The 26,703-nt window shown below is 37.8% G+C and overlaps 1 protein-coding gene across 1 annotated transcript; it reads right to left on the reverse strand.

Moving 5' to 3' along the window:
- Nucleotides 1-999: 999 nt before the first annotated feature.
- Nucleotides 1,000-22,371, reverse strand: mbpb (myelin basic protein b). The gene is made up of 4 exons (XM_079240563.1): nt 22,100-22,371; nt 12,207-12,311; nt 9,868-9,939; nt 1,000-2,867 (listed from the first exon to the last, which is right to left on the reverse strand). The coding sequence occupies exons 1-4, from the start codon at nt 22,217-22,219 to the stop codon at nt 2,835-2,837; spliced, it is 330 nt and encodes a 109-aa protein (XP_079096689.1). The 5' UTR covers nt 22,220-22,371; the 3' UTR covers nt 1,000-2,834.
- Between the last annotated feature and the right edge of the window lie 4,332 nt (nt 22,372-26,703).

Raw genomic sequence — 26,703 nt, forward strand, 5'->3', positions numbered from 1 at the left:
ACATGCAAAGGGAGCTGATTTTAACAATGTGGCATTTGTTGTCCCTTTTTTTCTATCCTCTAAACCCCAATCAGTCAAGAAACATGGCTGTCCTCTCTGCATCTGGTCCTCCTGAAGGTTTTCCCAGTTGAAAGGGAGTTTTCCACTTTGAAGTTATCTTGTGCATGCTCAGTATGACAAAATGTCATCCAATATTTGCCTTGAATTAGGTATGATTTATCATAGGCCATCACTAAAACAGTGCTGTAGGAGTGTCTGAAATCCTGCCAACACGTCCTGTTTTTATACAGCTATAACCTTTTTATTAGAGGTCTTTGGGGACCTATGAACTCATTCAGCCTGGCTTTGTTCCTCTTGCTTCTAGTCTTCAAGATAATCCTGGTCCTCGAGGGCAAGGGTCCTGCAGGCTTTCCAAGTGTTCCTGTTGCAACACACCTGATTCAAATCAATGTGTATTTAGCAAACGTGTGCAGAGCTTGTCTGAGTCTAAGTCGGGCACATTCCCGCAGGTATACTTGGAAAACCTGCAGGACACCGGACCTCAAGGACCAGGATTGAGGATCTCTTCTATATAGAATTCACTTTTTGGTTCTGGTTTCATTTATGCTCCCTGAAAACAAACCATACCATTAGTTTTATAGGAAGCTGTAATCTTATTTTTCTGTAATTCCAAATATCTAGCCTAGCATGTGAACTTTCATTCATTCATTCATTTTGTTGACTGCTTCGTCCAAATAAAGGTAGCTGGGAAGCTGAAGCCTATCCCAACGATTACTGGGCGAGAGTCTGGGTACATCCTGGACAGGTCGTCAGTCCATCACAGGGCGGCATGTGAACTTGTATTTTTAAAAGAAAAACAATGCAAAGGAATACAATCTTTCTCTTTGCTTTTGTGAATAACATGTTAAGTCATGGTAATGTCCAAAATAGAATATGCAAGCAAAAAAAAAAGTAGTAACACATGACTCAGTTATTTAGAGGGTTGGAAGTGTTTTATATAGTATAAATGACATTAAAAGATGATTTCCGTTGTATCCTCTCGAGGGCCAGTTCATATTTTACATGACCTTCATAGAACAAGACATAAAAATGCAGATACTCTGATTGTTTTAGGGCCAGAATGCCGAGTGCTTCATCCGCTCCAGATGGGAGAGCTTGGCATGAATAATGATCACCTAATGAGTCCTGTACTCTGGCTCCATGAACAAAAAAATGACATATTTTTGTTTGTTGTGATGCTTTGACCTGACTTAGTTATATAATTTCTCTTCACTGATGGCCATGTTTTCACTTTTCTTTTTCTTTTTTTTTTTTTTTATTCTAGTGATGCAGCATTTCTTCTGGTAATTTTAGACCATTTTAGACAAAGAACACACACTGAAAACTCAGAGTAAGGTTGGTTTATAGTGGGTTTTTTTTTTTCATTATTCTTTATTCTAAGTTAAGTGGCTGGTCATGTCATATTACACATACAATAATGAGAAGGTTGTTTGCATTCATTCGTGGGATCCATTCAGCAATAAACACAACACAGCACTCACAAGACTCAAGCACACACAAACACAAAGAGGGATGAACGCTTCAGATCACAAATGCCTGCTTTTGGAAGATGGATGGATGGAAACAGCACAACTGTTGGTGCTGACTTTTTTTCTATTTCTGCTTTTATTTTCTTTTTTTTTTTTTTACATAGAAATTGCACATTCTTAAAGACTTTGTAATGTGTCATTACAGTTAGTTAAAGAGCACCTTTTTGAAACTGTGTTTTGTTTTGTTTTGTTTTTTTTTGTCTTTATTATTCACCAGAAGGAAACACAGCACATTGTTTTTTTGGTAGTCAAGAGGAAAAGGCACTTGTTCTCTGTGCATGCAATAGAAACACTGACAACAATGAAGAGACCTACAGCAGACTAAACTAAAGCACTGAGGACATGTCTGAATCTGGCATCATGCTTCAGATTCAGATCCTTTTTTTTTAAAATGGTAAAAAACACTACAAAATAATTTGGTTATGCATGCAAAGGTAAGTTAGTAATGTGACTATCTCATGGATTGAATAAGAAATCTTAATTTTGCTTCTTTTCTTTGTTTTTAGCACAAACTTCACAGCCAGCCTTAGGTACAAAGACGACAAACATAGAACATGACATTCATGACAGGACACTTTGCTACAGCTACAACACACGAGGAAAAAACATTATGACCAAAACGGCTCTCGCGATAATTAAAAACGTGTTAAACCAAACAGAAAAAAAAGAGTATTTCAAAGGGGTTGCATACAATGCTAGAGGGAGACACATAGACAGTGCAACAAGACAGAAAACCACTCTTTTCTAATAACCAGAAGCGACCCAGTTCTTCGCACCCAGTCCGCATGTGGCGATAACGGTCAAGTCAGCTGTGCTTGCACCGGCCTTCACCTTCAGCTGCTCCAGGTCTGCTTCCGTTTAGCCATTACTGTTAGAAAACGTTTCAAGGACACAACAGAAACTCAAGCGGTATATAAAGAGAGAGCCATGGAGGATGGGGGGGGAGGTCATTCAGGCTGCACATGTGAGCGGCTTCAGGATCAACTTCAGCAATCAGTTCACACTGGCGATAATGACTGCAGACTTAGCATGATGCTCGCAGGAAGGGAGGGATGCAGGGGCAGATTGTGTCGCTATCTATCAGCCAAAGGAGGGGGGGGCTCTAGCTAACATTAAGGTGTTAACAAAGGCAGTTGGGAAGGTCAGTGTAAGGGGATGAGAAAATTTCCTTTGTCTTTTCTTTTGTAGCCCCGTGCTCTTGAACGTCTACCCTCTTGCTGTTGGAAGGGGTTGTAGAGGGGTGCTTCAGCGTTTGGCTGGAGAAGCGCTCCTGCTTCCCTAGAAAACAGCAACAAACACATCCAGTCAGTGTGTGTAGGTAGCCATAGACTGTATGGTAGGAGCTAGTGCTGCTTTGGCCTTCTGGGGATATTCCTTATTTCCATTTGTCCATTGTTTGGTAGGTTGTGTGACGTATTCATGAGCAGGTTTACCTGCAGCTGCAGAGCGCTCTCAGTTTGGAGATATAGAGATGTGACGGGGGAGTCAGCTAACTGCTGCTTCGCATGGAGCCATAACAGAGTGAATTTTAACTATCTGAGACCTAAAACTCAGAAATTTCATAGCAAATGTTTACGTTTGCATCAGACTTTTAATTACGTTTGGTGCTCATTATTAGCCGAGCAATGTATCATCCCTCTCCGTTGCTGAGCTCAGGAAAGATATTTAAAGCTGTTAAGCATGTTTTTTGCTTTTCTGGCACTTTTACTGTCTCATAGTTGAATGTTTGGACTGATAAAACAAAGTCACAGCTGAGCAGTAGCAGGATACGTCAGGCAGCCACTGTGCACACAGAGCTACATAGAAAAAAAAAGAAATATCTTATGGAAAAATTGAAACTGTGTAAAAATTTGTCCAAAAAATTGACAAAAACTATTTGTGCTTTTTAGATGGTAAAAAAAATCCTCTTTTCTGTGCTCCTGCTCTCAAAAGCTTTTAGCTTAGCAGATCCATCTGATTTGCATCCTACTTCTCCTACCTGAGAGCTCTCTGGTTGCTGCAGATAAGACACTGACTTCACACAACAAAGACAATAAGTAAGCAAATTAAATGTAAACAGTTTATTCAGCAAATAGACTACACTGATATTATTTTAAAGAGGAGCCCATCGGACACCTCATTAAGGATATAATGAGACAACTTGTTTTGGTTTTTGGTTTCTTTGAAGGTTTTGTCAAGTTTGAGACGAAGCTTGATGGTTAACAGGTGATTTGTAGCCAAAAGCTTATATGAGGAAAAATTCAGTCTTTGCTGTTAAACCTGATCATGATGAGTCACTACCGGTTTAGAAATGAGCTCTCTGAATACATCGTCTCTTACCTTTCGCAGAGAACAGAGAAGACATGTCGTCAGGTTTAATTAGTTCTTTAATAAACCCTGAGATCTGTACTTGAGAGAAGTAATTCTCAACTTCTCTGTCATCTGTTTTCCCAGTGAATAATGAGCTTCAAGCTGAACAGTCAGAGAAGTCGCTTCATGTGCAAATTAAGCACATCAGTCTGATTCTGTGCACTTTGTAATCCACAGACACAGATGACCATTTTTATCAGTGGAATAAACAAAAAAAGTTAAATGCTAAGTTATGCTAATATAGTAGGAAGTAAAATGACAACAGACTCAGTCAATAAGTACGCTACACATGAAACAAATGGTCTAAACTATACAAAATAAGCTAAAAACCTTTAAAAGGAAAAATGCCACAGAATGAGAAATGTTAAAGTTGAATACATTCATTGATATTTATCTTTTTGGTTAAGAGCAAAACAGTTTTGTGGTTTTTAGGCTGAACTGTTTATCACCAAAAACATTGATTGGTACTGATATTATTGTTAAATAAATACTAACATGTTGAATATTAATGACAGAAGTTATTTGGTTAAAAGTTAGACCGTTTTTTTTTTACTTTACTTTAGCTCAGTTTTCTGTATAACTCTAATTAAACGTACAATGTGGTTGGGTGTACTGCACTGCAGACTGATTCCTTCCTTTAAAATGCTGCAGGCCAGCTGCTGTTTATCAGTCTGGTTTATGTCCCATGCTAGCTGAACAACTCCTGGCGGTAAGATAAGTAGCCCCAAGTGGGCTCTCACTGCTGGAGTCAAGTGCCTGCTTGACCTATAACCTGTTCTGGCTGGCAAGTGGGGAGTTTGACAGTGATGACCTGTTACACAGTAATCCAGGTGTCCTAAGGCGAGCTGAAGGAGGACATAAACCTCAGAAAGGGTGAAAGCTCTTTTCATTTTGATTTTTAGTTTGAATACAAATCATTAAAGGGAAGCCTCACAATGTTTCTGACTTTCATGGATTTTAAGCAGCATGAAGTCAGCACAAGGTAAACCAGCTTTTACAGCAACGTTGCTTCTTATCCAGCAACGCTGACTCTCCTTTTAGCACTTTGCCGGTGTTGCATGTTTAAAGTTTGTAGTTCATTTGCCGAGCTAGACTTCTTCTTCATATGTTAGTGCACAGCTAAAGTCACTGATGAATTGCAGAGTTTCTTTTCTTTGCATCATGTGCAATGTGAAAAACTACACTTCTGTTTCAAGCTGTCACCTGATTACACCTGTTTGATTCGGCGTCTCCTCATTGATTAATATCTGGCTGTTTTATTTCTTTTGACCACCCTAGTATCTTGAAATGAACTTCTTTTTCACTCAATCTGAGAAGAACTGACTGTATGCCTTAAAAGGAAATATATGTACAATTTGTGTTTCTTATTTGATCATTATTTATGCATTTCATTTATAAAATTCATACTTATCATTGACCTTTGGGGGTATTTTTCATGTTATCTAAGGCTTTTATAAATAAATGCAAATATCACAGCCTCACTACTGTTTTGGTTGTGTTAAATCTTCTTCTATTGTTATTATTTTTATTCTATTATTCTTCTTATTCTATTATTCTTGTTATTAATATTATTATTTTATCCCATATTCATGACCTTTATTATATAATTTGGGCTTTTCTTCTCATCATAATTCTCTTCGTAACAACATATTTATCTGTTTTTCCTTATGGGATTTTTCAGTATATGTGTAAAGAAAGTTAGAGAAGGTTTTGACCTCACATGTCCTTCAGATTTAATATTTATAAATGCATAAATCTTTCTTCTTATTCCTTTTGTTGAAGCACTTCATTCTCTGAGAATAAAAAAAAAAAAAAAAAATCTCCCCTTTTTAATTCAGGTTTTGTCTTGAAGACTCATCAAGAGTTAATTTTTATCACAAAGCAGTGTCTGGGACGGTTACGTCCTCCCCACTCTCTCACTCAGATCAAAAAGCAGGAAAAGTTGGAGATTCTGAAAGGCGAAAAGATTATACAGAGACAAATCTTTATAGATTGCTAAAGAAGTTAATCCATATTGTGTAAAGCTTGTTACTTCTCACAGAATGAGAGCTGAAGACTGAGCTTTTGTTCTAGTCATTAAGAATGGAAATCATTATCGGTCCTGAAAGAGGAAAACGTCATGCAAGCTTCTGTGCTTGGATTCAAATCTGACACTGAAAGCATAAATTAGCAGAAATGAAACATGAACATTTAATAACAGATATGGCTGTGCTCTCATTTCCACCTGGACCACTGTGCTGTTTGTGTTGCAGTGACAGGAGTGAGTTAGCATTAAGACTACAGTAATTAGCTCAATCAGAGAGACTCAAAACAAGCTTCCCAGAGGTCCATCACCTCCAGAAGTGTTTACTCTTGTAGCTTAGTGACAACAATTTACTGCAAAGAAGATGCAGCCCCTGGGAAATGTGAAATTCTCTCCACCTGCAGTAATTGCTGAACTTACTAATCTATGTTACAGTGAGAGTGGCTGGTTGTTAAAAAGCTGACAGGAAAGAGCACAAAAAAGAAAAAAACCTGCCACTCTTCCTGTGATGTATAAAAACAAATCGTCTTATAGCTTTTCTGTGAGATGGAAAGCCAAGATATTATGAATGCAGCAATCTGCAGTTAGAAGTAATGAGGCGGTGAGAAATTGGCTGAATGTTTCACAGAGTACACGTCCTGAAACTTTCAGTGTGGAAGTTTGAAAACTTCAGATCACTTAGTCCTTCCAGGAACAGTCATAACTTTCATCTGTGCTGCGTATTGTTCAGCTATATTTTTATGCTTTTGGTGAGCAAAATGAAGGTGTTAGTTGAAATTTTTAACTAACTTCAGGAAGTTTCTGTCTGCTAAACTTGTGGCTTTAAAATCCAACGTTGCCATTCCTGCCACAGTTTACTTCTCGGTGTTAATGGCCGCTGCTTGACAGTTACCTTTGCACTTTCTGCTGACAAAACAGACTTGAAAAATGTGCAAAAGTTAATGTCAAACTTTTTAAGCTGATTATAAATTAATTAAAGTTGTTATGTGTCAGATTTTAATGGTAAATTAATATGAAAATGGTCAATTTTCTATTGTATTAGATGAGTTTAAGCGTGACATTTTCAAGCTCAGTCCAACATTTTCATACAGTGGCTTGTAGTAATAAACCTCCTCGGCATTTTTCAAATATTTTTGCCTTACAACCTGATAAAAGAGTTTCTAAAAAAGGATACCTAATATGGGAAATTTATAGCTGTTGCTAAGTAATGCATCAACAACCTTCATAGCTGATGATATTACTTAGAAAACTGCTAGTTTGATGTTTGGTTTCATACTTGTAGGAAATTAACTCAGCTCTCTTTGGATTACTGGACTGAAACGTGACATCATGGAAGTGATTCTGTACCTTAACTCAAATGAAACATATTAACAGAAATGCTTTTCAATATTCTAAGTGCAGCTGCAACTACATTGACCCATAAATTAAATGAACGGTAAATAATCTAAAATGCTTTTCATTTTTTTCTTCAAGACTTCTCACTTTGACACTTTGTTAAAATGATAAAGAAAAGGAGATTTAATGTTTAATTTTATAAAACACAGTAAATATGTACCAAAATTGTATTCAAAATGTCACATTTAAAATGTAAAACTCATTAGCAGATCTGCTATTTAAGGTCAAAGCTGCATTATTTGACTAAAAGAAGTTAATAAGAGATCATCCAAAATGCATTTCATTTTAACCTCCAAGACTCCTCATTTTATGTCATTTCTAAAAAAAAAAAAAGAAAAAAGAAAAAAAAATTAACATGTTTATTTCTGGTGTGACGTTGACCTTGATAAACATATGCCTCTATGAAGATTAGCTCTGTTTTCAAGCTCCTAGTGGATGAGGGATGAACTGCAATTTTTGACATTTCCATTTAGGCTTCACTTTTGTCAAATGGAGGTTGTTGCTTGGCTTGACATATCTTCTTTGACCCAACGCTGTGATGCATTCAGGCCCATTTATGCTCCCTTACATATGTAAATGGGACATCCATTTCAAACTTTGTCATACATTCCCTCCCTCATACTTCCATGCATCTTTTACATTGCCACGGTGTTCATCCATCAGAAAGCAGTATGGAGTTCAGAGTTCACTTTGTCATTTTGATAGCGGTAATTTACAGTTACTAAGTCATTTACAACCATCTAAAAACACCAGAAGAAGTAGAACACATAATTTTTGTTGTTCTCAGCATCTTCTATCTTTTTGCCTTTTATTTGACAATTTTAGTCCTGTTTCTTCTTCTCTGGTTTGTTCATTTTATTGGCTATACAACTCAATACTGCCCCAGAATTTCTGGCGGTTTTACACCATCGTCTGTGTCAAGAAACAGATTTGCAAGGAACCTAAAAATCAGAGCGCTCTAATGAATTATTAGATGGCACTGCTGAAAATGAACCAAATCACGTGCACAACCGACGGAAAAGATGGACGAAACTTTAGAGCATTCAGACCTGATAAAGTTGCTGATTTTGTAGGGTGTAAACAAAATGATAAATCTGGTGACAGTAGAGGAAGTAAGTGTTTGGTTTGCATTAAAAAAAAATCACTGAAAACACAAAGTTAAAACTGTTGCAGACAACATGGTTTTAACGCCACTATTTTTGGAAGTCTTTACATCTACTTTTAAAATAGTACTGATCTCTCACCAACTATTGTGACAAGCATATATATATATATATATATATATATATATATATATATATATATATATATATATATATATATATATATATATATATAACTGTGTAGCGGACATTTTAATAGAGATGAACTCACATGGCTTGTCTTTGAAACTTTACATCATTTTTACCACTGTCAAATCTGTCACCTTAGTCTGGTCAAATTGTAGTCTCTATAATGCCCTTATGTTACCAGCATTTTATAGCTTGCTAACATGTAGCGTTTATTTCTGTAGATGGGCATGACAAGGGTTCAAGCAAATGAAAATGCAATATATTTGAGGCAACCATAATAAAAATGCATGGAAGAAAAAGAATGTAATTTTGGGAAGCAAGCCTGAAATGTCTGGTATTAAAAAAAAAGCATAGCTAAAGTCTGTCGGTGAGCTGACTATCCAGATATCTAGAACCAAATAGATACATGGGTACTAATCAACAGGACAGGGTTCATTCAAAGGCTTTCAAATGTTTTCAAAGAGGGAAATTTCAAAAGTGAAATCCCCCCATGGCCAAAATTATTTAGCATCATATAATTTATATAAAAGATCATTGCAGTAATTATTGTAATGTTAAAATGAATGTACTACATACTAGTGCATACTACTGAGAAGATATTATCTCAACACTGTCAGCTTTTATAACATTTTCATGTGTACTGTGTGTCAAGTTGTATCATGGAAGCATTTGTGCCTCCTTTAAACAACCTGAATGGTCTGTTTGGCAAATGACCGATAATGCTGCAAGATAATCTTACTTTTCTCACACAAATGAATAATGCAAAAAAAAAAAACAAAAAAAAAAACCTGCTACTCCTTTCTCTGTAAAGCAGGTACAGATTGTTAGGTCCAGGCCTGCTAGGTCCTCATGAGAACTGGTACTGGTTCTGCTATACCCAGCATGATTATATCAGTGCTGCCTTGAAGCTTGTAGCATGCAGGATGGTCAAGCTTGTGTCTGAAAGCCTCTCATTATTCTGCTGCTGGCTGCAGTAGCGATGAGATGATGACGTTTTCTAAGCGTGTTGAACGAATGCAGAATTAAACGCAAGTTTTTCTCCATCACATATCAGTTACTCACTCTGCTGCTGATATCATCACTGAGGCAGAGAAGAAAACAAGGGCAAGAATACAATTAGGCAAAAAACAAATTTTCAGGAAAGAAAAGTAGAGTAGAAACCACTAGTAAATGATTCCCATGCAATCAAAAAAGTATGTGAATAATATTTATATTTTACCATTTTGAAGATCCTAGTCAGGGTCCCTTTGCCGTCCCCTGCGCTGGCCTTCTTGCTTGACTTCTGTTGACCCTGCAAAGGAACAAAAAAGTACATTTAAAGGAAAGTACATTCAAAGAGTGTTTGAGGCGTTTTTTTTTTTAAAGGCTGACATTTCTAAAGAGCACTGCGGATTGATTTTCAGTTCTGTCAAAGCAGTGAAAATTTCTAGAGATCATTCTCAGGAGTGATGGATGCATCTATGTGTGCTTTCCAATCACCTTTAAGTTTTCAGGGGGCAAGGAAGGCTGCAGTAAAATCAAACTGTACCCTGATTTTACAGTATAATGGTGTCCCTCTCCTGCAAAATTTCCAGATGCTTGAATTATGCATGACTTCATAATGTTACAATGCAGCAAATCCACAAGGGAAAGGTTTCCGGTTTGCATATAGTTCGGAATTTTTAACCACAAGGGGCAGTTTTTTTTCTGTCAGAATGGGGGAGCTGGAAACCTTTCCTGCTCCTGGAAAAACAGCATTAAAATCCATATTTTCACAATTATGTATTCATTTTTATTTTTATTTAATTGTTTTTGGAGCTGCTGATGTATTTAAAATTTGCTACATTTCACAATGTTCTTATGGATGAAAGAGTTTATATTCTGTAGTTATAACATACAGAATTAAGTGATTAAAATATTATTTTTTTGTTTTGTTTTGTTTTGTTTTTTGTTTTTTTTAATAAAGAAAAAAAAAATATATTACTTACAAGCCTGAATTTTGGGTGTATTCTTGTAGAAAAGCATGCAAAGTTTGTGTGGAAATTACTGGTGTGGTGAAAGGAGGCAAACATTACTTTTTATGCAATAATTAAAGAAAAGAAAATAGAAAAAAAATATAAAAAATAATAAAAGATCTAAATTTCTGTCAGAAAACATTTCCCCAAACAAAATAATAATAAAAAAAAATAGTAAAAATAATTAAGGTGTATTTACATTGCATTTTTGGAGCTGTAAAAGTTGCCTCTTTCAAAAAAATAGGAAAAATATTAAAATGTTGATAAAGAATATAAAAATAAAATAGAAAAATAGAATATATTCCACTGCCTAAAAGAATATTAACAGTTCCCCTAACTTTTACCTCCCCATGCCAATCATTTCACAGAGTTTCTTAGTGAAGTCTTTGCTCCCTGTTATCTCCACAGCCAGCCTTTGCTGCCTCTCGCATTTCCATGAGGATGTTAAATTAAGTGCTGATAACGCTGAAGCGCAAGGCAGCATCATTTCAGCCGGCCATAAAAGATCTTTTGAGACGGGTGTGTTGAAGAGGTGTGTAAGGTCAGTGTTATCATGAATGTACAATATACACACATGATATGTCAGATATGTCAGAGTCACAAAATGGGCATGATATACTTTAAAATGGACCACATTCAGAAATGAGGGCTTTATCGCTGATGTATGGGCAGATTATGGAGCTGTAAGAGGTTGATGGAGAGCAAATGGAAGGAGAGCCAAGGGCATCACGCTTGAAGGGAGTTTGAAAGGATGACCTCACACGCTCCTTTGAGTTTAATTAGGCATGATAACCCCTTTTTTTTTTCCTTCGGTTTACAGACAACCTACCAGGCCTATCTTGGCTGCTAGTCCTCTCCACTGGGGTTGCAGAGAAACAAGAGACATGGACATGAAGTAGAAAAGGAAGAAGGGACAAACAGAAAAGTGTGTGTCTTACTCGGTGCAAAGGCAGGATGGAAAGGAGAGGAGGCAGGTGGGGGAGTCCATCCGGTGGGAGGGGAGGAATCACAGGGTAGAAAGAGAGGAGACAGGAGGAAAGCAGACACTCACATTGGAAGGAGCATAAATATAAAACGAAATACCTGCAAACATCTCTGTGTTGTGTTTGTGCATATAAGTCAGTGCAGAGTTTATTGATGAGACTGTCATATAAATCCTCACAGCTCATGTCAGCCTGCAGAACTCAGACATTCAAATAAACCGTAAAAGTTTGGCTCCAGGCAGTGTCTCTGGATTTTATCTTGTCAATAGCATACATAGATCAATTCTTTCAGAACAATATTCAAGTATTTTGATCATAGTTTTATGTATATATTGGAAAACTCTTGTAATCTTAAACAATGCAAAGCACTCACCCTAGACTTGGGAGGGGCAGGGGACACCTGAAGAAGAGTTAATGGAAAGTGAAGAAGTTTTGAAAGCAAGGGAACATTGGAAGATGTAATGAAGATAGAAACATTGAAGAACAGCAGATGAAAAGAACAAGCTGACAGCATTGCTGAAGCGCTCTGAAACATCTGAAATGAGGGTCGATGGATGTGGCTCGTTACGAGCGTTACTTACGATCGTGCGGAAGAAGTGGACCACGGCATTCTCTGCTCCACGCTTACGTGGGGAGGTTGCGGAGGCTTTCTGAGGGGCCGGAGACAGAGCACCCCTGAAAGAGCCCTGAGAAGAAAAGGAGAGGAGCAGCAAACCCATGTTTTATAATACATGAAATGAGGCCTGAGAGTCAAAGTTAAAACGTTGACATACTTGCTTGGATACTGTTTTATATTGAAGTTTAAGGAACATCTTTCCATTACAGACATGCAGTTCTGCTGAGGACTGACTGCTTGTTATAGATCAGAGCTGCTCATTTAATTCCTCTAAGGGCTGCCATCTGGCAGGTTTTCAATGTATTACTGCTTCAACACACTTGAATCAAATCAAATGTATCATAACAACCTGTTAAGTTCTGCACAAGGACTCATTAATCTGTGTCAGGTTTGTTGGAGCAGGGATAAATGGAAAACCTGCTGGATGGCTGAATTGAGCAGACCCTGTCCCAGTTGTTATTAATAAAGAATCTTTATGAATGAACCTGAACAGTTTAGTCAAATATCATACACTGCAAATACAAAGTTTCATCCTGGCTTTTTTAGAGATAAACACTTATAAGTCCATATAGTTTGCACAAGGGTGTGCAGGATGAATATGTGCAACAACATTGTGATCAGAACAGAGCTTTCATGCTTTTTCCTTTTAAGTTTGTCAGCTTTCAGTCTGCCTCAACACATTTACAGAAGCCACTCAGCACCCCACTGCATTAATGCAGGAGCGTCTTTTCCTCTTGACAAGTTATGTCACAGAATCTGATTCGCATGTTACCAGCAGCCTGAAAAGGCGTTATCGCTTGTCTCCCCGGTAGATTTAGCCTGGAGGTGCCTTTTTCTGTCTCCTTGGAAACTCACTATGCTGTTATCACTTCTAAGTATGGTAAGAATCTCTATACTTGGAGGCAGACAAGGTGGTGACAGCAGCAGATTCATAATTTCCTCCAAAAAAGATTCGTATTTGACTCCCCAAGGCCGTTGTATGGGACTTACTTGACATTTAACTTTTTTGGTTTTTAGGTTCTGTTTGGTAAGATGGAAGGTTACATTTACACTTTGTCTGATGCGGATGCTGCTCATCACATTTGGAAATGTGCTTCACTTATTTGCATTTGCTAGCTTTCACTGTGTCAGTGTTAACGACTGATGAAGCCTGTTTTACAGGCTGATACCATTGAAAGCCAGTGGTCATATAAGCAGCTCTGAATAGAAATGTAGCATTTATTTATTTAATCAGCCACATACGTTCATACGTTAACCTTCCTTAGGAAACCTTTAACCACAGCTCATTAAAAACAAATCAAAATGGTACAAATGAGCACTTAAAGGTGTCAGTATTATCTTGTCAATGGGTTGATCGCAGCAGAAAAGAATAATTATCATCAAGCACAAAGCACAGTTCTTTAAAGTCAGACTCTACAGAGGGTTTGTTAAGATGAGCCGTTAAGGAGCAGCGACAAGGTCTTTGTGAACCAAGTATTTACAGTGCTGTGGGGAATGCTGAACAGTTCTTGTCTTCGGTATGAGGCCAGAATCTTGAGATTTTGAGGCATGTGTTGCTGTTAAGGTGGAGCTAGTTTTGGGTTAGGCTACAATAAGGGTGAGTTTCCAAAAAGGTCAGTGCATGTTCTCTAAAGTAATGGATACACTACTGTGCACATTTGTGTGCAAGGTTATGATTCTCATCCATTACTCCCACACCTACTCACATCAAAGAACTTTATATGTAACAAAGGGGGGAATTTTTCACTGCCATTACCATTAAACAGTATGACATCCATGTAGCGTCACCTGGGGGTGTCTTTTATGGGTGTTTTGAAAATGGACCCAGAAAAACAGATGAAAAGAAGAAAAAGGTTGCTCACTCTTATTAGAATGATTTCTAATAAGAAATGATTTCAACTATTTCTTTGCCATTGACGTCAGCAGGCGTACTCTAGCTCCTTGCCAGACCTCTAATGATGCCTTCTTTTATATCTGTGTATCCATGTGTTTTTGTATAGCTCTCTGCAGATGTAGAGAATGATGCTAAATGGAGGCACGCATAAAGTGTTTTTTTTTTTTTTAAATATTGCAACTCGATTGCAGCCAGTGGCACATTGGATGTGAATAAATTTCTTATTTTGTTCTCTTCCCCCCCCCCCCCCTTTTTTTTTTTTTATCCATCAGAAAGTAGATGCTGAGTGATGATGCCAAATGACTAACTTTCTGTCGGCCTATGGTAGGCTATAACCAAGCTGATGGATGCATTGACATTTTAGTTACCGGCTAAATAATTGCAGCTTGCTCATCTTATTTTTTTGTTTGGTTATGTTAAATTCTCATATTAGGGATATATATGGTTAAGTTTTATGAAATAATATGTTTAAAACCATGAAGTAAATATTTAGGAAAACAGTGCAACATTGATGATAAACTGAGCCCAGTAGCTAATTAAGCTAATGCTAGCTAGTACAGGCTAGCTAGTTGCTGTACAGTCATATATTACAATATCACAGAAAAAGCTAGTTGCCACTTGTGTTTTTGTTGTGTATTAAAAGTAGCTGTTATTCAGGATAAATTTGCTTGGTTGTAAAATATAACTTGTTTGATTTTTTTTTTTTTTTTTAACTGTTTGAGTCGTGTTAAACTAATGGTAATGTTTACATGGTCAGTTGAGAGCAGACATACAAAACCAATTGCAAAAAACAGGTGTGGTTAACATTATGTTAGCTTACATTTTAGTTTTCCAAGAATCTAAATGAAAAATCAGAACTGTCAAATACTGTTTCAAGATTAAGCTATTGTGTTAATGAAAAAAGAAGAACTGGAATTTACAATGAAAATGCATGTTTATCCCTAAACTCCAAACTGACGCTTTGCCTCCAGATACATCCAGTGATGTTTATAAGCAATAAAACCCCCCTATAGTTCACATGTTCTGTTATGAGAACAGCACCATTTCCAACAAAGGCACCGAAAAACCGAAACAAAGAAATGGTTTTTTTTGGTGATAAATAAGTTTCATGACCACAGTTTGCTTTGCTTTGCATAAAATCTATTAAACATGTCAAGGGAAGTATGTTTCAATGTACAGTCTTATAAAAATTACATGCAAAACAGCTACAAATGAATCTTTCTATGTTCTGTTTGAGATATAATATTTAAAAGCTCATATCACTGAACACTAAATGGGATAACATTTTGTAGTGTGTAACCTTAATCATCTCTTACAATTTAATACCTCATATTTTATTTTCTCCTTTTCAGTTCTGCTTATTATGTGCTTATTATTATTCAATAGTATTAATAATATTATTTATTTGTATCTGGCAGAAGTTTCTGTTGTAAAACAAAAAACAAGAAAATAACAGCGAACAAAACAACATCATCCTAAAGCAGCCAACAGATTGAAGAATTTTACATGAATTTCTTTTTAGCTGGAAAAGCCAAAACATTGCTAAAAGGACTGGATGCCGAATATTGATTGTTTTTAGGATAAATGTGTAAGAAAGTAGTCATCAGTATTCAGAACAAGATTTTCATGCCCTTCAGCTTAACACAAAGTGCTCGTTAATGATCATTACCTGCCTCCGCTGAGGTTAGAGGTCACATCCTCACCAGAAATCTGCTTCATAATGAATGATGTTTAATAATTAATCCAAAGCAAGGAAGAAGACTTTATTGCTGTGCATCTCTATCATGGTTAGTATGATAAAATACAGCTTCCGAGTTTTACCTCGCTCCACACACGTGAAATGGTAAATTTTTAACATTTAACTGGCCAAATATTTGTGCTACATCGCAGCAGAAAACAGGAAGTGAAGTCAGTTTTCCATAGTCTTTCATTAATTTACTTATACGGTAGTTATTAACAGTTGATCTGTGCTCACAAGGTTGTAACATGGAAGAATTACAGGTATTTAAACAGCATGATGCTTAACATCTCTCACAGCTGGGTCCCTTATTTAAGCAGAGGAAAGCGGTAATAGTTGTGCTCGACTCAGGAAGCTTTTTTTCAACAAGAAAATTATATGGTCAATTGATCTGCCTTACAAACATGTAGCAGCGACAGTGATGGTTGGTGTTGAATCATCTCAGCAGGTGCAGCTTGACACCCCCCTTTGAGGGAAATATGTCCCTTATCCACAAGTCTGAACAAATGCAGACAAGTTATTTTGTCTGGATATAATATTTACATTCACCTGCATTTTTAAAATATAATTTAGACAGTATCATACTGGTACCCATCCATCACTAAATCTAGTGTAAGATCATAGCTAATTTCAGATATGAACTTCTGAGATAAGCACAAAATTTGATCTGGTCTTTTTCTCCAGTTGCTGCTTAGCAAAGCAATTTTTAATGTAGGACTTTCTATTCCACTCTCACATTCAGAAATGCAAGCTGGGAGCTGCGGCTGAAAATCTCAAGTGCCGGGGCAACAGAATTTTCTGAAAAACATGCTGTCTGGAAATGGCTGTTTTGACAAATATATTGAAAATAGCTGGTGAAGTTCCAGGATTACGCTTGTGTTGATGTCAGTATACATCTAGGAACCTTAAGACAATAGAGAGGAGCAGCTAATAGACCTGAAAAATGAAAAAAAAACAAACAAACAGCTGAGACGTATACTGAAGCTGCTGACACTCAGTAAATATACTCCAAAGTATTCATTTATATGTTTGTCAGTCATATTACTCTGTGGGGTGCTGGACAAATTCACATTGAGTTCTTCTACTTATGGTCTGAGAGGAACACCGCTTTGTTCTTGTTTAAACACAGGAGTTGAGGTGGCTTTGGAAAACATGGTCGAACTTTTTGCACATCAGGATGGAGGAGAATTTTGAACACACAACCATGTAGAGTCAGACAGGATACACTGCCATTTAAAAAGGTTAAAAGTACCACACCTTTTAGTTTTTAAACACAGTCACTGAGCATAGATGGACTAAATGTTGAGAGGCTGCCTGATGTTGCTGAAGTTAGCTTCTGATTTGTAAAGACACAAAGGGTAATTCCACAGGTATTTAGTTTTTGCTAAAAAACTAAGTCTTCGGATGTTCAACTTAAATATAGACTGAATTATTCTACAAACATGAAGATTTGTCAAGCAAGTCATTGAAACACAGTTTTAATAATGAAATCTATATTGTATTTGTCTATAGGCTATATTGTTTTTGTCTAAACCAAGGGTGTCCATTGGTGGTCCTTGAGGGCCTAATCCTACAGGTTTTCAATGGATCCCTTTTTCTGGCAAACCTGGCTTGTATTAATCGGCTCCAACAGCCGACGAAGTTCTGCACCGTGACTGATTTATTTAAGTTAGGTGTGTTGGAGCAGGGATACACAGAAAACCTGCAGGATTCTGGGCCTCAAGGCCTGGAACTGCATCTAATCACTAAAGACTCTGGATCAGTTCCAGAGAGCAGGTCTCCCTCCCTCCTTCAAAAAGAAAAAGATGCAAAATGTCAAGAGGCATAGGCAGTGACTGTGGAGCAGGTAGGTGTTTATGGATGATTTACAGAATTTAAACACTTTTTAGATTTTTAAAACAATTATTTACATATTAGAAAAGAGCAGGCAGCCGGCATAGAGACAGTTTCTGCATTTTGTCCAGGAACAATTTTCATCTGACCATAACTTTTCAGGACTGTTGTTTTCTTTCTTCATTAAAATCAAAGAACATTAATTACTGTGATATAGTTTTATTTTATTTATAAATTAAATTTACTGCAAGTATTTAACATGCCTACACTTTCTGATTCCTATTCAGTTACTGATTATTTTTAGTGGTTTTAAGGAGTTGCACGGTTAGTTACTCACATTTAAAGCACTGAGATTTATGGCATTCATGTACATATATAGCAAATGGTTAATAGCAATGCACTGGAATGGCCCGTAGCATTGCACAAAGCTGGAATTACTTACTGAGTGCACTATTTGTAGTCATCACTTGTGCCATATTACTAATTAATAGTAATGCTGCAGAATCATTTTAACAATATGAAGCCTGATAAATGAAAGAAAAACTCATACATGTTGTTAATGCTTGTATTTAATTTGATTTCTGGCAGCCATTTTATACCACAGGGTTAAAAGAAATATGTAAGAGGTGCGTAGGTCTCAGAAACGTATCTATAAAATGTGATACATTTGGAGTCATGCGGTTCAGAAGGATTGAATGTGAAGTGTTTACTGTGTGAGACAAACCCAAACCCACACAGGAAATGCAAGGGTCATTTTAGCACCGTTTTCCTCCATGTGTGAAAGCCACAGCAGGTTGGTTGATAATTCGGCAGTATCAGTCATTTGCAGCTTGTATTTAAATGACTTTAAAATGCATAGCCACCCAAGCTGCTCGCATGCGCCGTTTGTTTTTACGGGGCAGAACTTTCCTGTGCCACAGTGCATGACTGTACTTGCTTGTAAACCCAAGACATGAATACAAACATTTTCAGCATCTTTAATTAGTATTAAAATGAGCCTGAATCTGTCTTATGTGTGAAACCTTAGCAACGCGCGGTTCACTTGAACACACTTGAAACTTTAATCAGGAAATACCTCTGTCTGATCCGAGTCCAAATAAATTCATGATAACGAGTTCATGTGACACCTGAAAACAAGAGCAATCACCTCGCGCTGATTACAAACTTCCGAGGCAAACTCCACAAAAGTTCCCAACTCTTTTCTGCCAATTTAATCTTCCGGCTCATATAAACAAACCAAGGCAGTCATCCATTACTTGGCTCTATCAGAGTAGAGATAAACAGTAGCGCTGCTTTCCATTACGCATTCCCAGATAACTCCTTTTGGTTTGCAATATGTTTATGTGATGACTGAACTGTGGAATATATCAAATTGTCTTAAGGTTTATGATTCAACAACAGAGAGTGCAGACAAAGTTAAGTTTTTCTTCATGTGAAGGTATAAGATTAAACAAGGGAAGAAACCATACATTAGAATTAGAGGAATCATTTTAGAGGCTGTTACTAGATGTTAGCAGGGTAGTTAATAACAATTTATTATTCTTTACATCAGAAAAAAAAAAAAAAAAAAAAAAAAAAAGACACACCAAGGCACGGGCAAATTAAAACAAAACAAAGACAGTGACGGAGCTTTTGTTAAAGAGTTTTAATCAAGCAATAATCCAAAAAGCTTAGAACAGGATCAGATCAGATCAGGAACAGGTCAGCGGTCACAACAGATACAAACGGTTACAATAATCCACTGCAAAGTTGAAGGCGATACAGAAACAGCAGATCATGCGCTGATCCACTGCTGGTTTGAATAAACTTTCAGACTGGGTCAAAGACACGTGAACCTGAGGTGAGCAAACCGACGCGAGAGGAGGTTTCACCTCCCTCCTCTCACATCCAAGACACTGGGGTTAGAGTACAGTATCACAAAAGTCTGGGTTCTGACGTTGAGCTGTTCTGCTAAGAGCCTGATTCATAAACAGTTTTCACTTCTGTGCTGCATTGTATGACTGCTTCTTTGCACTGATCAGCGCATTAAGATGCAAATTAAAAGAAAAAAAAAAACAACATATTCTGTTATATTCTTTCATTTCGGCTTGAATAGCTACCGTTTATGCAAACTTAATTTTCTTCCCAATTTGCACATCATTATCCCTGCGATTCTGAAATGATCAAAAACCCATTAGCATTCAAATGCAGATATTCTGCGGTTGCGTTTGTGTCCTGAGACCGGCAGTCATCTTTTACCACGTCATCTCGCTTCTTATAAAACATCTGTCCTCATGTTTTCTCCACGCCCAGACTCAGGCTTAGACTGAAACTCATGCAAAACCCATGAGACAAAAGAGATGGAAAAGCGTGAGAGATCAGTGTGTAAATGGCTCTACACCTGCCAAGTATCCAAGCAATTTGGCATTACCCAGACATGCACGCATATTCACAATTCAACAAAGAAACACTGTCATAATCGTTCTCATTAATACTGCAGCCGACGTCAAAAGTGTGAGATTTAAATGTCTGTGCAAATTCTGTGCACATGGGCAGGCTAGTTAACAATAATGCTAAAAAAAAAAAAAAAAAAGGACAAATCAAGTTAAAAATATTTCTTTTCTCTGTGAAATCTTGTATAGGAAATGTTTGCAGCAGAAGGTTAGTGCAGTTTTAGTTTCTTCTTTTTGCTTGAGGCAACAAAGGTGGGGTGGACCTGTCTGTCTTCTACTTGAGCACTCGTCTTTTAAAAGGCAAACCCTTGGTGATCGATATCTATTTGTACAAATTTGTTTGTTTCAGAATGCACAACGCTGAATTTGTGGCAAAAATAGAGAAAAAAAATATCAATAAAATATGGCAGCAAACTCATAATTCCTCATTTGTTCTGTTGACCTTTTTCCCTGAATATTTCCAGCACAACAAGATTGGAGCAGCAGAACAGGCTAAAGCAGAGATCCTCAATCTGAAACTTTGTATGATGGCATAAGGCGTGTGAGCAATGCATATTTGCTATTTTCATGCTATACAGTGATTTCTTTGCAAATATAAAAAACGCACCCTGATTAGCACTCTGTGGGGAGCATGCTGAACCATGTGACTCATGATGGATACAGATCCAAGAACACTTCTGAAAACATCCACAAAAAGCTTTCTAATTTAGGCTAACGGGTTGCCAGGACAACCTACACTTCACTTGTTGTCTTGAACTTCATTATCCCACAATTTGGTGCTAAATCTGGACTTTCTATTGTACCCCCCACCTACAGAGGGCGTTACTGAGCGCACAGCTTTATGCACTCAGGCAGAAGACCCAGCAGGGGCTAAATAGGTTTTTGATAAGAGCCAAGTGGTCCATCATGTCTCACTGAGTGGACTTATTTGTAACAGGAGAACAGATAAGAAAAAAAACAAAAAACAGAAAAGGCAAACACTAAAAACAGATAGAGTTTCTCTCCCTTTTGTTACACCTTGACAGCGAGTTTGGCATTTCTGCATTAGGCGACATCTTGGCAACACTAAAGTACAAATAGCTCTAAACAAACGCCTTAAAATCACTTAACGGTGAGATAACACCAGCCTTTTCCTTCGTTATAGGATGCAGACTTTTTTGATTCTCAATAAAAATAAAAAATGAATACCTAAAACTACTATAATTTCTAACAAAAATTAAACTATATATATTTCTGTATATATTTATTTCTTTGATCATTTATAGAATAATGTGATAATTAAGTTTGATGGTGGCTTAGCAGACTGGTGTACCAGAAACAGCACTGACGTTCCTCCATCGACAATCACAGACACAGAAGCTGTATAATCTCACTGCAGAGAACTCGACACCCTCACAAATCCAGTAATAATCTGCTAGTATAACATCTTAATGACAAGAACATGAATTATCCGAGCTTGAAACATCATCATTGGTAAGTGAGGTACTTGAAGGGAAACACAGCTGTTCTCCAGTTTGACAAATGTTCAGATAAACAGACAGCAGTGTGTCAAACATAAACATCTACGGATAGATTTAACCCAACAGATGCTACTAATGTCAGTACCATTAAAAACAATGATATTAAGAAACTTATTCATTCAAAATCACAGACTCTTTATCATAAAAACAAAACAATATTTTTTAAAGTAAAATAAAATGAACCCCACCCGAAGTCATTATCTGGAGTCGACTCATCATGTAACAGCTGGTTAATGTGAATCGCAGCATAATGTCAGCCTTCGGTTCAGCGTGAAAGCAAGAGAAAACCAACTGCTTGACAAAGATACGGCAACGAAACTTTACAATTTGTGTTAAAGAACAAAGTAAAAAGTGGTTTTGGGAGTAAAACGGTAGAATGAAACAGACTGCAGGAGAAAGGTCCAGTTATTTTTCCCCACCTCGACCTCCCTGCTTCCTCACCTTGCCCTTCCTTTTCTTGTCCCCTCCAAAGAACTTTCCAATCTGATCCAAGAGCCCGGGGTTCTTCTTCCTCCGGCCCAGCCCGAAGGCGGCCTGTGCTGAGCTGCTTGCGGATGCCATGGTTGTAGTTGCAGGTGGTAGTTATATTTGTATTAGTCAAAAACGCGGGGTGTTTGTCTCTCACTTGTACGAGAGAGCAAAGAGCAGAGGAGGAAAAAGAGAAAAGAGCAGAGAGGGTAGGGAGGAAAAAAAAAAAGAAAAAAAAAAGCTAAGCCTAGTCTAGGTCCTGTTCGGGGCTCTCCGACCCGCACTCTGAAGCCGCTCCGCTGTGCTCCTGGATGGTCTGCAGCTCGTCCGATTCGGAGGGTCGCTCTTTGAAGGTGTTGTCCTCTCTGCCCGGGGCATCTCGGGAGAAGAGGCGGACCAGGTGGGGGCGTGGTGTGGCGGCGTCAGGGTCAGCTGTGCTGGCAGGGGTCCAGGGCTGGCGGGGGCCCTCAGCGCCCGTGGAGTCAGTCACCGCCGGCTTCTCCGAGACGCAGCCATTGTTCTGGTTTGCATCTGCGCAGAAACAACAAGGGTCATCAATGGGCTTGGGCCTGCATGGCACACAACAAACCAGTCACACAATGGGCTCTTTTGACAAAACCTGCTCCTTCCTGCTGCAGCGGACACCAGCAGAGCCAATATTTCTTCATTTAGCTGGAATGAAACTTACCTGCTGAGCTTGAAGGCATGAAACTTGAGAGTTTAAACCACGCTGTGGCAGGTGTACTTACGCAGAACGGTTCATTTCACTGAAACACAACTAAGCAGGATGCCTGCACAAGATGCTTATTGATTATTCGAAGTCAACAGAGCCTGAACTTCTTCCTTTCACAAGCATAAGCTTGAAAAATGACACAACGCTGGACACCACTCTGTTTGACGTGCTCATGTTTATTAAACAGAACCAACCCAGTCAAATACATTTAATCCCATCTGTCATGGAAACAATTTTTTTTTTTTTTTTTGGGCTCAGCCGTGTAAAAGCCAAACACACACGCACACACACTAATACAGCTGTATTAGTGCCACAGAAATGGAAATACGGCTGTTTTTGAAAAGTCCACTTTGACAGCAATCCATTAAACTGACCAGCTCCCACAGCAGAGGACATCCAGTGCATTCCTCCCACCAAAAACAATATACACAATGTACTGACAGGAATGGTGTAGCACTACACCAGAGAATCTGCATGCTAATACTGCCTGAAACAGTGGTCTCTTGTCAGAGCTGCATAGTTATTACAGACAAACAAAGGAGCCAGTGTCACTAAAATAACTCCTATATAAGTATGGATTTTCAACCTCATGCACAGAGACACTTATCTGATTTGGGAGGCTGCTCTCTCTGCAATGGGGCGAGATCTAGTTCTCTGCTGTGAAGAAGTTTGACTTATTTTTATTTTAAAAAAAATAATAAAATAAATTAAAAAAAAAAAAATGACAGCATTATTACAAAAACAAACGATGCAACGAGTCCTTCTTATCCTTTTGTCAGATTTTCCAGTCAAACGGGATTGCAGGCAAAGATGATGAAGTTGATGTAATTATGAGAAATTTGCTCTTTCCAGAGAGTGGCACCGAGGAACAACTCTTTGTCACAACTTCACACCTCCTAGATCATCCCCGTAGTCACTTTTCTTTAGTTGAAACACTCCTTATGGAATATCTCTAATATATTGCTAAAGGAGAGAGGCAGGAATGACGACACAATGCTGGATTATTTTGAGTCATTTAGCCTTTTACAATTTAAAACTGTACTTCCATTCATGTATAACATCTATAAAAAAAAGGTAAGGCATTTCAATACCAAAGATATGGCACATCCAGCTTTCAATTCAGGTCCAATCTCTCCACTTAGTAGCAATTATTATTCACGGCACGACTGAGAAGCCTCTGTCTTTTTCAGAGCACAAAAGAAACTAACAATGCAGCTCTTCTGCTACAGTTGTGGCTTCTTCTGCCTCATTCACTATGCCCAATTTCCCAATGGTTTAGACTTTGTCCCCATGCACAATATGTTCAAAGCAGTATGAAGATAGTAAAAGGTCTTATCTTGAATATATAAAAAATGTTTCAGGGGCTAACATTTGCTTTATGCAGACTATTATTCTATTTTTAATTGTTATTTTGAGATAATGGGTTGACAGTTTGTTTTCTCAAGATACAATTCTTAAAGGATTAAGTTGGGCTCAAATTTAGTGTTTACTGTGTTACACTTGAGTGATCATTTACATTAGGGCTGGGCGATATGACCTTTTAGTAATATCCCAATATTTTTATGGCATGTCACGATATACGATATATATCTCGATATTTACCTTAGCCTTGAATCAATGCTTTGGTGCATACAATCACATCAGTAAGATGATTTTGTGTCTCCATGAAAACATAATTGTTCATACTGCATCAAGATATGCTGATTTTAAACATTCATGCCTAAAGGATGAAATTGTAACGAAGCAAACTGATCAAAACCGTATTTATTGAACAGTTAAAGCAGTGGCAGAAACATGTCATTTTAAAACAAAATAAAGTGACTTTGCATGATGTAATAAATGCAATGTATGAAAATAGGTGCTCTAGGGGGGACTTTTCAAATGATGAACTATTATAAGGCTTTGCTTCATGGATACGTTTTTGAGTTGTTGTGTATTTTTTTCATCGCAGAGTTTAGCGTAGAAATCAGTCTTATAATACAGGCAGAATGTCCTCGTATCATCTCCAATAACCAGCTTCAGCCAGTTTTTAATTCAGGGTTTGATTCCCACTGCTTTCTGTACTTTCTAGAGACATGACGAGCCAGATAAATATGCTTGTGTCACACACACAGTGGATGAGGTGAGTAAGTGACAGAGGCTGTGAATGTAATCAAACAGAATTAAATATTTTTGCGTGACGTGAAAAACTTTGCAATTTACGTCCCACTCTGTGATCCAGAGCGGGATCAGTGGCAGATTTGGCTGTTCATTGTGACTGTAGGTGGAGTCGTGCAGGTGTCCTCTCTGCTCCTCTGACTGGCTGCAGCTGCAGCCGGAGCGACTGAGTGCTTTAGGACGGGGAGAGACTCTCGTTCTGACAATAACTTTACAATATGCGCTTTAAAGTCAGTCACCAAAACACCAGGAAAGTCTCCAATAACTCCAGTAAAAGTTGCTAGATTTGTCGCTAGTCGCTTTTCACAAAAAAAAATCGCCAGATTTAGCGAGAAAGTCGCCAAGTTGGCAACAGTGGTTACACGCTGCCTCTCATGACGTAGCACGTAGCTCACGTTATGTACGTAACTAGGTGCGCTTGCTTTAACTCTCTGTGCAAAGCGGTGCAGAGTCGAGGAGGAGGGAGAAAACCCCGCCCACAGCTAAAAACAACTGCGTGACAACAGGATACTCGAATATAACGAATATAGGCATTTTCTATATCGCACAGGGGACTAGCCACGATATCTCGACTATATTCGATATACCGCCCAGCCCTAATTTACATTACACATTTCATTGATCTAAATAGACCCCATGACAGCTGTGAAGGAATAAAGTAATGGTCTATATGAGTTATTCTGTGAAAACGTGATTGGTAGAACTAAATAGACACGTCACAGTTTCAGCCTTTGACAGACTTGACAGAAGTAGAATTGGAAGCATTGACCAGTGTTCCTTGATGTGGCATCAGCTTGCATCTGTTGCTGGCTTAAGTAAAATCAGCCATCTAGGTTTGGGTGGTGCTTTTGACAGTTTTAAATTACTTTAAATTCTGCTTGAAAGACAGGGGCTACTTTGTATCAACTGGTTACCACAGAGCTACTCAAGAAATGGCATGCAGAGTTCCCCAAGGCTCCATTTTGGGCCCCTTTTCTTTGGCATCTACATGTTTCCATGAGCTTAGCTCATGGAAACAAACAAATACCATATCCTACCATATCCATGCTGATGACACTCAGCTCTATGTAACTGTCTCACCAGGGAATGGTTTTGTTTTAATGTTGTTATTTTGGTTTTATACATAAAGTTGGATCTAAACTTAAAATCTGAATAATCAAGGTTTTAAAACTCTTATTTGCCACTTTTTTATTGAAAATAGGGAGTTTTCTTTATCTTTATTTTCTTGCATATGTGTGTGGATTCATGGTGGTGAATTCTGCTTCTGTTTGCTGCATATACAACTCACCATATGTATTATCTTGTCTTTTTCTTTTGCTCCTGTAGAGCACACTTATTTGCTTTTTTATGCAACGTGCCATATAAATACATTTACCTTGCCTTGCCAAAGATGCCCAGTCAGATTAAACACAAGCGAACAAGAATTAAGTACAGAACAGGGTTAGGGGATCTGTGACCATTGAAATAAGTTGTTTTTGGTTTCCATCCAGAGCTTTTCTATTAACTAAAATGATTTTAAAACTATTTAATACCGTCTTTGACATTGGTGATCAATGCCATTAGCTGGATGCTGTGGTCCCTGCATAATGTTTCCTCTTTGAAGGAAGTTGGTGCACACCATCAACAAAGAACAAAGTTGTTTATCCTTCAGCTTCAGCGGTCTGGAAACCTTTTAAATGTACTTTAA

Source organism: Telmatherina bonti, assembly GCF_933228915.1.
Source record: "Telmatherina bonti genome assembly, chromosome: 5".
Lineage (NCBI taxonomy): Eukaryota > Metazoa > Chordata > Actinopteri > Atheriniformes > Telmatherinidae > Telmatherina > Telmatherina bonti.

Bases quoted from the DNA above. Each gene is read 5' to 3' on its own strand.
- mbpb (XM_079240563.1), bottom strand. From the start codon at position 22,219: ATGGCATCCGCAAGCAGCTCAGCACAGGCCGCCTTCGGGCTGGGCCGG. The intron at 9,940-12,206 runs GTAAGTAACGCT...GTTCCTTTGCAG, and splicing joins TCCACTTCTTCCGCACGATC to GGTCAACAGAAGTCAAGCAA. The intron at 2,868-9,867 runs GTAAAATATAAA...GCTGTTTTCTAG, and splicing joins TGACTAGGATCTTCAAAATG to GGAAGCAGGAGCGCTTCTCC.